General features: G+C 32.0%; 1 protein-coding gene across 2 annotated transcripts in view; it reads left to right on the top strand.

The window, feature by feature from the left end:
- The window catches only part of HBS1L (HBS1-like translational GTPase), a 76083-nt gene that overhangs the window by 12368 nt on the left and 47985 nt on the right, over window positions 1–15730 (top strand). Inside the window, exons 4-5 of one of the 2 annotated variants that reach the window (XM_004673878.2) lie at window positions 953–1147; window positions 2287–3761. In XM_004673878.2, coding sequence (XP_004673935.1) covers window positions 953–1147; window positions 2287–3755 — 1664 coding nt within the window. In that variant the 3' untranslated portion in view covers window positions 3756–3761. Of the gene's footprint in view, window positions 1–952; window positions 1148–2286; window positions 3762–15730 lie in introns of those variants that run through there. The other variant, XM_004673877.2, reaches the window with a different exon arrangement.

Here is a 15730-nt window from a genome sequence, read left to right as displayed (position 1 = left end):
TCAGTGGCTTCCAGATACCAGGTACTATTTTGGGATCTAGAGATACAAAACCTTTGTCAAGTGGAGTATATACATCATTAAGCACTATTATTGGTAATTACTCTTTATAATAATATAGTCATCAGGAAGTAAAAATCCTAAAAGATTTTAAACTTCTGGATATAAATGCTTTTTTTTAAATGTGAGTGTTTATTTATTTTTTTAAAAGATTTATTTATTTATTCATACAGAACTGGGGTACAGGCCAGAGATGTGGAGGGTGAGAGAATTCACCAGGGACAGAGTGGGGAGCAGAACAGGGAGATGGACGAAGTACACTGCTGAGGGGAGCAGCGGGCGGGTCAGGAGAGGTCTGCCACGCCCTGGTCACCTCTGGGGCAGGCAGGAATCAAACTCATGCGGAAGTGGCCTAAGCTTTTTAGTGCTGTGCTTTAACCCGCTGAGCCACCAGGGAGGGCCATGAGTGTTTATTTTTATCTTAATCTACAGAATTCCCTTATTTTTATGTTAGGTTATCTTGCTTACTAATTTAAGAAGTACTAATTAGTACTTAATTAGTTGAGGAAAACTAAAGTTAGCCTAAAGAAAACTTAAAATTGTAACTTATGACATTTCAAAGCTATATTTGGTATATCACTGGGCTCACTAATAAGTTAGAAATAGTTCCACACATACCCTTACCTTTCTATGTATGCAAAAAATCTTTAGCTAATATCATTATTATTATTAAAAATTCAAATTAATGTATATGACTTTTTTTTTTAGCATTATTCACCAGTATTTAGGAATCTCATTCATTATGGGATTTCTTAAGCAATAAAATTGTTCCTCTGACAGGGGAAAATGTGTAAATTGTGGATAACAGCATAGTTGAATTCACTGTATAGTTTCAAATCCCATTATCAGTTTTGAGCATGATTTAGTAGTTTTGAATTATTATCATTTGTTCTAGCTCGTCTTTATTCATGCCTCGATCACATGAGAGAGGTACTTGGAGATGCTGTGCCAGATGACATGTTGATTGAAGCTATTTTGAAGAACAAGTTTGATGTGCAGAAGGCTTTATCAGTGGTTCTGGATCAAGATAAATTGCAGAATATGAAGGTTAAGAGTGAGGGAATAATATCTACAGGAAAGCCTACAAAAGGTATGCTTTTACTTGTTTTGTTTTTTTTTTTAATTGTCTTGTAGATAATGCTTGAAGAAAGAACTTGATTTGTTTGTGTTAAGAAAAGTGGGTCAAATTTTTTGCATGTTGTAGTGATTGATATTACCAATTGATTTCCTAGTTTGTGAATTTTTAAGTGGAATATTCTGTTCCCTTTCCTCTTTTAAAGGCTATATTTTGACCATTTCCCTGCTTGTTGTATAGTAAAATCAGATTAAAACAAGGCACTTTTAATTTTGTTATGTAGCTTAAGGCACTTTAAGTTATTGTTTTCTAACTATTGGGGCAGATAAGGAAATTAATAGTCATACAACTGATGTCAAATTATACCTTAAGTCTGATTTAATTTTTAAGTATAGGTATTATAATTGTACTATTTTCACATTTCATAGACAGCTCTTTAATTTTCAATTTATAGAATTTGAGGTTAAGTTTGGACTAGTCAATGTTTGAAGAGAAGTGAGTTACCTTTGTACTAATAGGTTTAATATCCATCAGTAGGAGCATGGTGATTTAGTGACTGGGATGATACTGCTTGTGACCGGAGGAATAGATTTTTGCTATACCAAAGTTGTGTGTAGCCTGTACTGTGAAATGTTTTGACACATGCATTTTTAACTGACCAGTATGAGAATGAATTAGTAACTTGTCATGTCTGTATAGTATGTCCCAGATTATGGTAGAAATTACAGGGTGTCGTTTGTTTTTCTGTTTTGAGTACATTCAAAATACAAAATCAGATGAACCAAGTTCTTTCCATTGCTTCTTTGACTTTGAGACCATCCTGACTATAATTATAATATGTTAAAACCTCATATTATAAAATATGTGAAAATTAAAAATATGTGAAAATTGGACTAATTCAGTACTTAAATTTGAGTATATCAGCAAGGTATGATGGTCATGTTAGATGGCTAAAGGAAGGTAAAGTTTCCTTTATTGTTTTTTTAGAGTTCACTTTTTATTAAATAATGATCAAGTATCACATTATTCATGTCATAGTCAACAGAAACATTTAGTAATTAAATGCCTCATTTCATGTTTCCTTTTGGTTGCTGTGACTGTCTTCTGCATATATCAACTTTTCAACTGAAAATTAACGGCTCTTGTAAGGTAAGGAGTCTTATTATCTTCCTCTGAAGTTTCAGCTGATAATATTCAAAGCTCTTGTCCGCAATCTGTAAACCATTTGGATTGCAGTAGCAAAACCTTTGATTTTTCTGGCCCAGTAACAAAATATGGACATCATAATTCCTCAGTTGTACCAAGTCACTATTTACTCCATAAAAAAAAGAAACTTGACAGACCTAAAAGTGAAAAGAAATTAGAATCATGTAAGTTAACAAAAGAATTATCATTAGCTGACCTAATTGATGATGTCCCCAAAAATTCTTGTAAACACCAGCCATCATTTAGATTATCTTCCCCAGATAGTCTGGAAGGTCTTCTTTCCAAGAGTCTAGCTGCTGACTCGTTAAGACCTGATATATCTGAATATGTTTCCAAAGATGATTGTGCTTTCAAAGAAATACCAGATTTAAAGTCTTTAATGATAAAGAACACAGGTCCTAGTAGTTCTTTGTTTATTCAGAATAAATCAGGAACTGATTTGCAAGCCATTCCAGTACAAACTAGTTCAGAAAGCTTAAATAATCCTTTGCATATAACTAGTTGCTTAGAAAATACAGCTTTTGATAATTTGAATGCCAGCAAAGTGACTGAAGTTGGAGGTGTTTCATCAGCTGAACAAAGTGCCAAGAATTACATTTTAAAAAATGACAATTTGCAATTTTCCCAAAGTGAACATCCATCCCTACCTGAACTATTTCAAGAACACAAAGAAAACAATCCAACCCAGTGCTTTACTTTATCTGATATTTGTAACCAGTCATCTTCAAGTCTCACAGATCTATGTTTGGGCTCCTTTCCCCTGTCACAGCTAGCAAATCGGTGTAACTCCTCAACTGGAATATCTGAATTAACAGGATCGCTCTCATCTTTGGCATTTCATAAACCTTCTCCTACAAGAGACCTTGAGAATTTATCACTTTCTGATTTGATTGCAGAAACTATTGATATAGACAGCTCTCAAATTAAGAAAGATTCCTTTAAGCTTGGTTTATCAGAAATTAATTCACCTGGAATAGAGTCAAATATTGATCTGAGTGTCCTTATAAAAACTCCAGATTTTATTCCAAAACCAGTAGTAGATCAATCTGTTGCTCCAACACCAGGAACTAAAGTTCTAAGTTCAAAATCAGGGAAACATTCCAGTTCTTCTAAGGATAATAAGAAAAACAACATAGGCTCTCTGTCTAGGAAACCACCTTTTTCTGTCTCTTGGACCAAGGCCCTTGCTGCTAGACCTTCAGCTTTTGCTTCAACACTGTGTCTTCGCTACCCACTGAAAAGCTGCAAGCGACGTACCCTTCACCTCTATAAGACTTTTCTTTATAGTAGACAAGTTCAAGACATAAAGGACAAAGAAATAAGTCCTCTTATAACAATAACACCCTTTGACTTCAAATCAGCATCTCCTGATGACATTGTAAAAGCTAATCAGAAAAAAGCTTTCACTAGAGAATAGTAACAAAAGGAAAACTTGGTAATTGTTGTAGAGCTTTTTATTTTAAGTTAAAATCTCTATAGATATACTTTCTATTATGGAATTTAGTTGTGGCTTTTACATTAAAATTGTCTTAAAGTCAGCTGATAATTTTAGTTATGATTTTTGCTCTGAATTTTTAAAACTATATTTTAGTGGTAACTAGCTTTAAGTTGATAGTCTCTAAATTGTATATGTTTACAGAGTGCATATGGAAAATTGTGAAATCAAACCTCAGATATTTTTGTTTGAAGCAGTCACTTTTATAAGTTTTTACGATGAGATATTTTCTTTTTTAAATTTTTGTGTTTTGTTCTTAAGCAAAAATGCCATTACCTGAAATTATTGTAGTTTAGTGATGATGGTTTTTCTTATGATATGTACATAGCATAGCATAACTTCAGAATAATTTATATTTTAAAATATTAGTGGTATCATTCCCAGTTTCATTATTTTTATGTAGGTGAATACCAACATTTTTCTACTGAGACTTAAAATTACCAGCTTTTGTGAATACTTTGAAGTTTGTTGAAATACATTTTGATGACTAGAAAATGAAAATCCTTTAAGGGGCCATGTAAATATTGAGGTTGGGTTAATACATGAATTATTTTTATACATTTTCAAAACATTTGTCTTAAATGCACACTTTAAAATAAATATAAAGTGTTTTCAAGTTATGGTTGCATGTTTTTTGAGTAGACAGTTTTATCAGATCTCTCTACTTTTTTTATTATAAGTAATATAATATGAATTTTCCCCTTTGCTGCTCACAGTTGTGTGTGCTACAGTGACAAAGTTTCAACAATAGCTGGCCAAATAAGGTTCGACTAATAAGTAGAACTGGCAATTAGAATCACCGGGAGAAATTTTTTCAAAGCATAGATAATATGACTTCACTCCAGACATGGTGTGAATTAGTCTCTGAGGAATAGTATTAGGGAATGTGTATTTTCAAAGTAGTCCCCAAGTGATTCTGATTGGTTACTTTGACTTGAGAACCACTACCTTACAGAAAGAAATGAGTAAAATGAATGGAGCTACTACTGCTAACAGCATCTGACCAACTTGATTTATATTTAATAAGGAATACCATGGAAAATTGCTAAGTACGAATAATTTTTCTTTGCATAAATACACACTATTTTTAGCCAACAAATACTATCTATCAAGGTATTTCTTAAGGAGAATAAATCCCAGCTCAGTATTTTTCTCTGGCAGTTACTTTTCTGTGCCTGTGATAATGTATTTTGGTATTTGTTGTTTCTGTTTAAATTTTCAGAATGACATTTTATATTTTCATGTGCACGATATTTTTTATATCAGGTGTTTTTATGGGAAAACTTAAGCTAGCATTATGTCTTCATAATTCTTGCCTAAACATTTTCTTGTGGTATCTTCAGGTTTTGTTTTTATTACATACTAAAGTGCAATTAAATTCTGAGTATTCATATTGATCCTTGGGAGATCATATAAAGCACAATATATATTTTATTTTAAAGTTAAATTAACCCAGCTACTAATTTTGCTTTTTTAGTTTTATACTTTGCTCAAACATTTCAGTAATTTTTAGATATTAATATATAACTCATCAACTCGAATTATAGATTATGGGTATTCTCCATCATAGATGTGAACTGTGTTTTTAAGAGTTTTAGTTGGAATTTATGATAATTCTTGATACACAACAGATAATTCCAAAGTGGACAAATAGTCCATGTTGCACATGAATCCACAGTTACTTATGTAACTTAGATTGAAGGTGAACAGCAGTACTATTATTTCACCTTCTGTTGTAGCAATCAGATTTCCAGGTAGAAAGAAAATATTTTAAGAAGTCATATTGTAGTTCTTGTAGTATAAACTAGAACTCCCTTTGTTGGGTGATTAAGATATAATTACCATTGCAGAGATTATTTCTTTGGGAGAAAAATTCCCTATTAGAGGGTTACAGTGAAGGCAAAATTTTAAATTATTTCCCTTTCACTTGTTATAGCTACCTGTCTGTCAAACAAGTACAAGGTATATATTTGCTTTGTTGACTTAATGAAGTATCATGATCTTTGACATTCAGAGGTCGCATCCAAGAACACGTCCCTGCCCTTTCCATCCTGTGCCATTCCCCTTGATAAGAAGGCAAGTGCCTTCTTATTTATGGGACTACTTCTAGTGACGCAAATTGTCACAGAAAGTGCATATTGACTGACCACTGATAGCACAGGGGTGTTAAGTATTTTTGTTTTAAATTGTTTCCCAGTTCAAATAGCAATTTTAAGATGCCAAGTCTTATTTATTTTCATTATGAACAGATATATTAATATTTTATGTTTAGGAATATAAATAATCTTTTTAATTGCATACAGGTTATAAAGGATATGAAATGAAAAGACTTTAAAATTACTGTTTTTTGCTCTTCACTTTTTTTGTTGCTGTTGAAGATCTGATGTCAGTGGATGTTGTCCTTTTGCATTCTACATTCCTTGGGTGGCTTTCTGATTATGGCTGTTAATGTTAACTGCCAAGGAAACTACAACTTTCATTACTAGTTTTCTTTTATCTGTATTAATATAATTATATAGACTCAGTTTATGCAGGTGTATGTTGTTAAGTTTATGCTGTAGGATATAAAAGACTTGCACATTTTGAGTATATCTGTATAGTTTTATGAAAGCTGCATTGAGATAAATTTTAGTTATGAGGTTTTCTTAAGTGAAAGCATATGTGATTTAACTGTTACGATATTTATAAGCTTGGTACTTGAAAATGGTGTTTTAATAATTTATGCTAAAGTTACTGCTTTATGTTTCTGTAAACAAATTAAAAAATAAGCTGCTGGTTGTGTATTGTTCCCCCCTTTGATAATTGTTACCTATAATTTATAATTTTCATATCTTCGATTTTTAAAATTTTCAACTTTTTTAGGGCAAACATAGCAATACTATTAATGTATAGATTATGGTGAATAATGGTAATGTGATTACAAAGATGGCAGTGGAAGGTAAAAGAATTGATAATGTGTGCATTTCTGATGTTGACATGTCTGGAATATATTATAAGACTTAAAAGAAAACATTTTAGTTGTAGGAGATAAAGCACGATGAACCAGAGATAATATTCTTATCTTCAAAGGGGAGGGGAATAGTGGCTACTTAAATGTTATTTATATTGGTATTGTTTCTAATATTTATGTTATTACACATACTTACATTTATTAGTGTGTCATACATTACATCACCCTCTCCAAAGGTGACATTTTTTGCCTTCCTTACTCAAACTGGCCACTACTCCTCTCATTCCTTTATTTATTAGTGGGATCACATCGCATTGCATAACCCAGAAACCTAGCTAGCTTCACCCTAGGTTTCTCTTTCTCAATTAGTTCTTAAACTAATTACCAGTTATATTATTTCTGGCTTTCAAATAGGTAAATAAATGTGCGTATTTTACTGGTTGATTGTCATTAAAAAACCACAATGCAAAAAACATGGCACTGAGTAGATGACAAAAATGACACTTGTTTATAGTATGTATGGGAGCCAGAACAAGAGCACAAAATAGCACCTTGCTGGACTTCATATTGGGGGACTCACATTTTTGCTACTTTGCACTTGTCTGTCCTGAGACACTTAATTGGTTTCTTTACTTTTTATTTCCCTTTCTACACTACAGTCAGAGTAACTTTTCTAGTACATAGTTATAACTTACTATATTGCTCAGTCTGCAAACCCTCTTAGTTATAAGATCTTTTACCAACTGGTTTCTGTTTGCATACCTTTTTACCCAAACTCACCTGAATTTCCTCTGCTTATTATGTGTGCTTGCTCTATGCATCCCTTCTCCTTGTGGCCAGTTGTTTTTCAGGTTGTAGATTATGTCTCATTTTACTTTCAATTCTGGAGTTGGGGATGCTTTATGTGATAAATACAGGAGAAATTTAAAGTACAAAATGAGTTTACTTCTAATGTAGTCCCACAACTTAATTCCTAGAGAAAGCCATAAGCAAACATTGTTTTTGTTTTCTAAACATTGTTCCTTTTGTAATTCTAGAAATTATACTTGTATATTTTGGGAATACACAGAAATAGAGAATACTGTAGCATTTCTGTATTAGTATCCCCAAAATATTTGTAGATCTTTCCTTCTCAGCATATAGATCAGTGTCATTTGTTTTAAAAGCTGTGTAGGATCTCATAGTGTGGTTGCACCCTTATTTGGACAACCCATGTAGATAAACATTTTGTTTTCAGTTGCTAATTCTGATGATCCCAAAATGAATATGCTACATTTCTGGAAATTGAATTTCCAGTCCTAGAAGAATGTGCTTTGCAAGTTTTGATAAATGACTAACTCATTGTCTTTAAAAGAGGCTTCTCTGTTTCCTTTCCACAATTTATGAGTTTTTTGTGTCCCAAATGTTCATAGATGTTGTAACTCTTTGATATAATGCAATCTGATAATTGGAAAGTCTTACTTACACTTATGTTTTTACAAGTGAATCTGAGTGCTTTGTAATATATTTAAATCTGTTTACATTTATTTTTCTTTTCTGTTCTTAATCTTTGCCCATTTTTCTGCTGGTTTTCTTTTATTATGACTATTACAGATTATTCCCTCTAAGGATATACACATACATTTATATATGAAAGAAACTAATCTGTTATGCATGGAAAATAGTTTTTGTGGTTCCTGGTTGATCATTTTTAGAAAACAGATTTTCTTTTGAGAAGACAAATTTTTAATTCTAATATATTCAAATGGGTCAATCTTTTTTCCTTCGGGAATTTTGGTTGAAAGTTATGTTGCACTAGAAGATAATTTTTTAAAAATAATATAATAGTTTAGTTTTACATCGTTTTGCACAAGATAATTTTTAAAAATTCATTTCTTCTAATATACTTGAGAGATTTGAATACTTTTAAATTTGAATCTTTGTCCACCTGCTAATACTACTGTCAGTCTTGGTACTCAGTACTGTTGCATTTCTTTGTCTTGCTCTATGCCAGGGCCCACATTTTTTTTTATTTTTAATTTTTTAGATTTCTTTATTCGTACAGAACTGGGGTACAGGCCAGAGATGTGGAAGGTGACAGGATTCACCAGAGACAGAGTGGGGAGCAGAACAGGCAGATCAACGAAGTACACTGCTGAGGGGAGCAGTGGGCAGGTCAGGAGAGGTCTGCCACTCCATGTGGTCACCTCCGGGGCAGGCGGGGATCGAACTCATGTGGAAGTGGCTTAAGCTTCTTTGTGCTGTGCTTTAACCTGCTGCGCCACCAGGGAGGAGGGCCCACATTTTTTAATTGCTATAGCAAATTATGAAAGTATAAATTTGTTACTATTAGCTTTTAACATTTTATAAGCTATCTTGTTCTTTTTTTCTTTTTCATAATTTTTAAAAGTTAACTAAGTGCTGTAGAAACAGCTTGTCAAGTTACTAGAAATTATCCAATTTAAAGTTTATTGTTATCAGAAATTTTGTAGGGAAAATATACTATCTTCATAGAAACCCAAAGTCTAAATATATTATGTGTTTAAATATCAAGTATCATTATTATTTCAATTGATTTTTCTAGTATTGAGGTAGACTTGTAATATTAGAAAGTCCTACTCTTTTTTTTTTTTTAAAGATTTATTTATTTGTGCATACAGAACTGGAGTACAGGCCAGAGGCTCAGGGGCGGTGAGAGGCTTCACCAGAGACAGAGTGGGGAACAGAACAGGCAGATCGACGAAGTACACTGCTGAGGGGAGCAGCGGGCGGGTCAGGAGAGGTCTGCAGCGCCATGTGGTCACCTCCGGGGCAGGCGGGAATCGAACTCATCCGGAAGCGGTTTTAGATTCTCAGTGCTGTGCTTTAACCCGCTGCGCCACCAGGGAGGGCCTAGAAAGTCCTACTCTTTTTAAATGTTGGTTTTGTTCATTAATTTTTTTTATTTAAGATTATTCCATCTGTTCATAAAATTAATTTATAATTATATATGTGTTTTTGTTGGGTTTTAGCCTCTCATGATGGTTTTATAGATTTAAAAGTAAAAGAGTATTGAAATTTTTTTTTTTTTCAGAATGGAATTTATTTTTCTTGATATTGTAGGGTCAGTTTTGACACTTTAATTTTCTTAAAAAGCCATCCATTTTATTAAGATTGAGATTGGTTTAGTATTATATAAAATACTATTTTACTATTCTTTTAGATTCTTCTATATAATGTAACTAAATGCCCATTCTCACTCTAAATATTGTTTTCTCTACTTACCCCTCTTCTGCCACCATTTTTTCCCTTTGATTTACTATCTTGTAATTTGTTTTCCTCCAAAGATGACTTCTTGATTGATAATTAGTTTTACTAACTTTATTAGTGAGTGAGTTTAGCTGTTTGTTACGTGATCTGTTTTCCATTTTTTAATTTCTCCTTTATAGTGGAAAAGCTGATGTAACCTAAATGCATTTTGAACTTTGTATTTAAAAGTTAATTTTATGAAAATTTAAATTCAGAGAAGTACAGAAAATGATAATGGACTCACCCCATTACTTTATCTCTCTGTCAGTCTGTGGATGTGTCTGTGTATATTGTGTGAGAAATAGAAAGGAATTGGGGTTCCATCCTTTCCTTGTTCTCCACTGCCATGACAGTGTTTTGCATTGCTTTTGTTCCCTTACTTAAATTAGTCTTTGTAGTGATTATTGTTCTTGTGAATACTGCATTTGCTGGAACTTAGAAGTTATTTTCTTTATTGTTGTTTTAGCTTCTGTTAGAGTTACTTTTCTTTTGTGGATAATTGACAATTTTGACTTTGATTTCCTTTTTAAGCCAAGAATCTGAGAACTTTAAAATTTCCAGGTTGTTGTGTGATATTTTTGTTACGATCACTGGCTTTCCGGCTGTGATCTTTTGTATTTGAATAATTGTCTGTTTCAACTTTGCACATACTTTTAGATAAAATTGGAAAATTTGTTATAGGAAACTTTAAAAAAAATTAAACATTGTATGCTCTGTTGACCTCTCAGTTTGAAAGGTGAAATTAATACTTATATTTTGCCTTCTTATTTTTCTAAAAATTTTTGTTACTATTTTCTGTTCTTAAGTAAGGTATTTATTTACCTTTTATGTCTTTTATAACTAAACTTCTAATAATTGGTTTATTGGTTTGAAACAGTTAGTGCTTCCTAGCTTTCAAAGTTGAGTTCATTAAGTTAGGCCTCAGACTTATAGCACCATTATTTTATACTGTATACAAAATTTCTTTTGTCTTAAAATGACCAGCTAAATTTAAATTGATTTCTTGTGTAGGTTTCAGTTTATCTTGTTTGACTTTTACATCTAGTTTGACCTCCTAACTTCCTCTTTTTCCCCCAAATAGGTGTGGGGAATATCTCCCAAGTCCAGTATTCAAAAATGATTCTGTGGCCTATATTTGCTTAACAAAATTGAAAAAACATTTGTCTTGCATTCCGCTTGTGTTTCTTGGAGGGCTTTGTTGATTGCTACAGATTGCTTTAATTCATTGCTGTTCCATTATCTATTATTAGATATATCAAGCCAGATTGTTGTTCTAATGTGACTTTTATGTCTCTGATAATTTTTTTCTCCTTTCCTATTTCTTCTGAGCTCTACTAGTATACTTTTCAACTTTCATTCCTATTGGTTTATGTTTCCTTTTACTACTCTACTTGTCCTCTTCCCTTCTCCCTTCCTCTCTGTTTTGGGAGCAAGTGGGTTAGGAAAATCTTTGTCTCTTTAACTGGATATTTTTTTACCCCTTCTGGTAGTTGGCTAGATTAAATATCCCCCTATCAACTGTAAAACTACATTGATTTGAAAGACTTGTGAATTATTTCCTAGTCCATGACATGGCAGGCTTTGTTCCAAAGGTTTAGATAATTAGCTATGATTCTGCTACCTATATCAACTTAACTTTATCACAGCATAGGCTAAAAAAGTCAAGAAGGAAGTTTTTCCTTTAGAGACATTTTCTGTACTGTTGTAATTTTAGGATTTTGGAATAAAGATAACTGAAAATTAGCCATTTGTCAGTGCAGTAAATAGGAATTCTTAAAATTGAAAACAGTGTATTAAATATTAATGTATCTCCTTAATTTATATAAATTTTGGTTTGTTGTGTTAGCATCCATACTATTAAAATTCACCAATTGCAAATGAAAGAACCCTTAGAATGGTTAATTGTAATTTTATGCATTCATGTGAATGAAATACTAAAAGAGCATTTATTTAGGGAAGAAAATCAGGGTACTCTTTTTTTTTTTTGATAGTATTTTCTTTAAGTCTACCAAAGTGGAAAATACTCCCAAAATTATGAAACTGAGTAGAGATTCTTAATTTTTCTCCAAAAAACATCCAGAATAAAATATACCATATATTTGTTTGATATATGATAATGTATACTATGTATATTATCCTATGTATATTACTATGTATGTGATATATATACTATGTATATTAAAAATTTTGTAATTTGTCAAACTAGAAGAGAAATTTTTGACACAATGTGACATGAGATGTAACTTGATTCCTAATGAAGCTTTTTCTAACATAGGATTTAATTTCTTTTAGCAAAATAGTCTAAAGAATAGTTAGCTTGATCTACAAATCTATAAAAGTAACCATGTATAAATTTAAATTTAACATTTTCTGTAGTCCTAAAATTATGTCCATTGCCTCACAGATAAAATTTTCATTTAGAAAATAAAATCTGACTTTACATAATGAGTATATAGTCATTTTCTAGTGTTGTTTTACTAGTTTGTGTAATTGTCTGTTAAACTTCATATAGTATATCTAATATACGATTTAAATACATAGTATTATTTATGACTTTATGCAAATATTGAATCTATAGTGTTAACGGTAAGTTGTCCTATAGACAAAGTATAAGAAACTTTATGACAAAGCAGAACTATAAACACTTGGAACAAGACTTTTTTTCTATTTTATTGTGCTCTATTTGTCTCTTCATTCAGCATTACCTGAATGATTAAAGGAGCAACATAGAGTTAGGGCAGAGATGCAACCTTTTCTTTTTTCTCTCTTTTCTCTGTGAGATCTGTTATAATATCTCAATATAAATCCTTATAATTAATTTGAAAAGTCTGTATTTCAAAGAAATTATTACTATTGGTTGTCTGAAGATTTACTGCTTTTGTAATATACATAATATGTGTTTCATTTTACTTAAATCCTTTTTGTATAAAAAGTTTGAAAGATATATTTAACTGTAATTGTGAATGTCCCCTCTTTAAATATAGTTTAAAAATATTTTTTCACTAATTCATGCAGTACTGAGTAATTTTATTCAGGCAATTAAAAGAATTTCGTACTTGCACAGAAAGCTTTACAATTAATTGACTTTCTACTTTAAAATTATGTAGGTTTTTGAAAGGAAGTGGTTTATTTCAATGAAAAAAGTTCAGAATGTTCTCAGATTAAGTCTTCAGATTCTCTTTGTATACCCACCTACACTGGAAAAACTGAAACACTAATTGCTTAATTTAAAAATAATTTGCTTTAGACTCTCAAAACAGCTTATCTTTATGAATACCTAGTACCTGTGAGTGTTAAATACAGAGTTTTCTTTTAATCCTGTTTACCTTTTTTCTAAAAATTACGGTCAGTACATTTTTTTTTTTAAAGATTTATTTATTTGTACAGAACTGGGGTACAGGCCAGAGATGCGGAAGGTGAGAGGATTCACCAGAGACAGAGTGGGGTGCAGAACAGGCAGATAGAAGTAGTACACTGCTGAGGGGAGCAGCGGGCGGTCAGGAGAGGTCTGCCTCGCCAGGTGGCTCTCCTCCGGGACAGGCAGGGATCGAACTCATTAGGAAGTGGCTTAAGCTTCTTAGTGCAGTGCTTTAACCTGCTGCGCCACCAGGGAGGCCAGTACATTTTTTTTTTTTAATAATCGTTTATTTTTACATCATTTTGTGCCTTTTCCCACCTCGGTTGTAATCCCGGCAGGCTTCCCATCATCAAATCACCCGTGTGCCATCAGTACATGTTTTTTAATGTACTGTTTTTTGTTTCATTCCAAGGCGATTATAACTCCTTTTAATAATTTGAGCGCTTGTTATATGCTAATAAACACTGCTGACATCTTTTTGCTAGCAAGGGATAGAATGAAGGTGATAGCGAATAAAATTCAGGCTAGTCATCCTTTATTCATTGCATGTTGACATTTAATCAGAAAAATACGGCTATGGGTGGGGTTGGCGGGGTTGTGGGGGGTGTGGCGTGAGCAAACTTCTCCCTAGAGCTTTCTAGTGGCTCGAGATCTGATGTAATAGGTGCCCCAAATATCGCCAAGTGTTTTGAACCTGAATGTATTCTGTGTTTCTTTTTCTTGACTGGGTAAAGTGTCCTGTTCTGGGAGCTGTTCTCTGTAAAGGGATGATAGGGAAGTAAAATATACATTAACTGTAAATTGTGACTTTGTATTTATTTGTTCAATAAGAGGATCTGTGAGGTAGATGGAGAAACTGAAGCTCATTTAAAATAATTTGCCTTATTTTACATGGCTATTTAGAGATAAATTTTTTTTTTAGTTTTTTTTTATAAGTTTATTTTTACATCATTTTTTTACATTTTTTTATCTCAGTTGTAATTCCCGCGGGTAGAGATAAATTTTAACTCAAACTGAGCTCTCCAACACCTTTCTCCTTGTTATATATTTACTTGCAGCAAAATTTTTTTTGTAATAATTTAACTTTACTTGGTATTTACTAAGTATCTGAAGAATAAAGTTAATTCTTTTACTAGGGAAACAATTATTGTCATTAGTGAGGTATTTAAATTTTACTTTCAAGTATTTTGTCTGCTAATACTAAGAGCTTTGGTGTTCATCTATGAAGAATTGGTATCAATTTCTGAGTCTTTGCAAATTGGCCATTCTAAGAAGTTAAGTCCTTTTCTACTCTCAAGTTTTAGCCAATTTGTGGTGTTCAGTTTCTTATATAAGCAACATTTCTGTTTGATTTAAAAATCTTGAAGAATTTAATAAATACTTTTTTTATTGAGTAACACAGGACAATTCAAATAAATTAATGGAAGAGAAAAACATACCTAGTTCCATTATGCAGAATTTTAAAAACTATTACATTTGAGGCATTTAAGCAATAGTAGTAGATAACATAAATTAACACTTCCTATACACAAAACACTGTACTAAATTTTATATACTAAACTTTCTATCACTGTCTCAATATTCACAATAATCAAAGGAAGAAGAGCTATTTTCATTCTAGGTTTACGATTTTGAGGATAGGAAGGTCAAAAATGACTGCCCAGTCCCATGAAACTTGTAAGTAGTTGAGCCAGCCTTCTGAATAAGATTCTTCCTCACTTTTATACTTTGTATTTGTGTTCCTACATATGGGGAGAATCAATCCTTTTTATAAAAAGTGGGACCTGATTCCACTTTAAATTTAATCATGTGCTTTAGACTTGTTAAATTTTTTTTGTTAAATTTTACTTCAAACTGTGGTAAAAGACATAACATTCATCTTACTGATCATTTTTAAGCTTACAGGTCAGTAGTGTTAGGTTGTATAACCAATTTGCAGAGCTTTTTCATCTTGCAAAACTGAAACTGTACTCATATAATAACTCTCCATTTTCCCCTCTTCTATCCCCTAGCACCCAGCACCCACCTAGAGATTGTTTTATATGCAGTAAATTTAGCCTTCAAGTATCTTGTTATTTTAATTAATCACCTATTATAAGAATTTGCTTTTTAATTTATTATTGCAAATAAAGCTTCAGTAATTTTTTAATACATTCCATTATTTTATAATAATACAATTCCCTACTGGATTAAGAGATGTGGGACATTTTTAAGACTTTTAGTACATATTGTGACGTTAATCCCTTGGAGAAAATGTATTAATTCTTACAGTTTTCATAAAGGCATTGCTAGTATTATTTTGTAAAGTAGAATTATACTCAT

Source organism: Condylura cristata, unplaced genomic scaffold (genome assembly GCF_000260355.1).
Source record: "Condylura cristata isolate star-nosed mole 26May11 unplaced genomic scaffold, ConCri1.0 scaffold00001, whole genome shotgun sequence".
Lineage (NCBI taxonomy): Eukaryota > Metazoa > Chordata > Mammalia > Eulipotyphla > Talpidae > Condylura > Condylura cristata.
The sequence above is the reverse complement of the archived record's forward strand: the minus strand, read 5'-3'. Positions and strand labels throughout refer to the sequence as shown.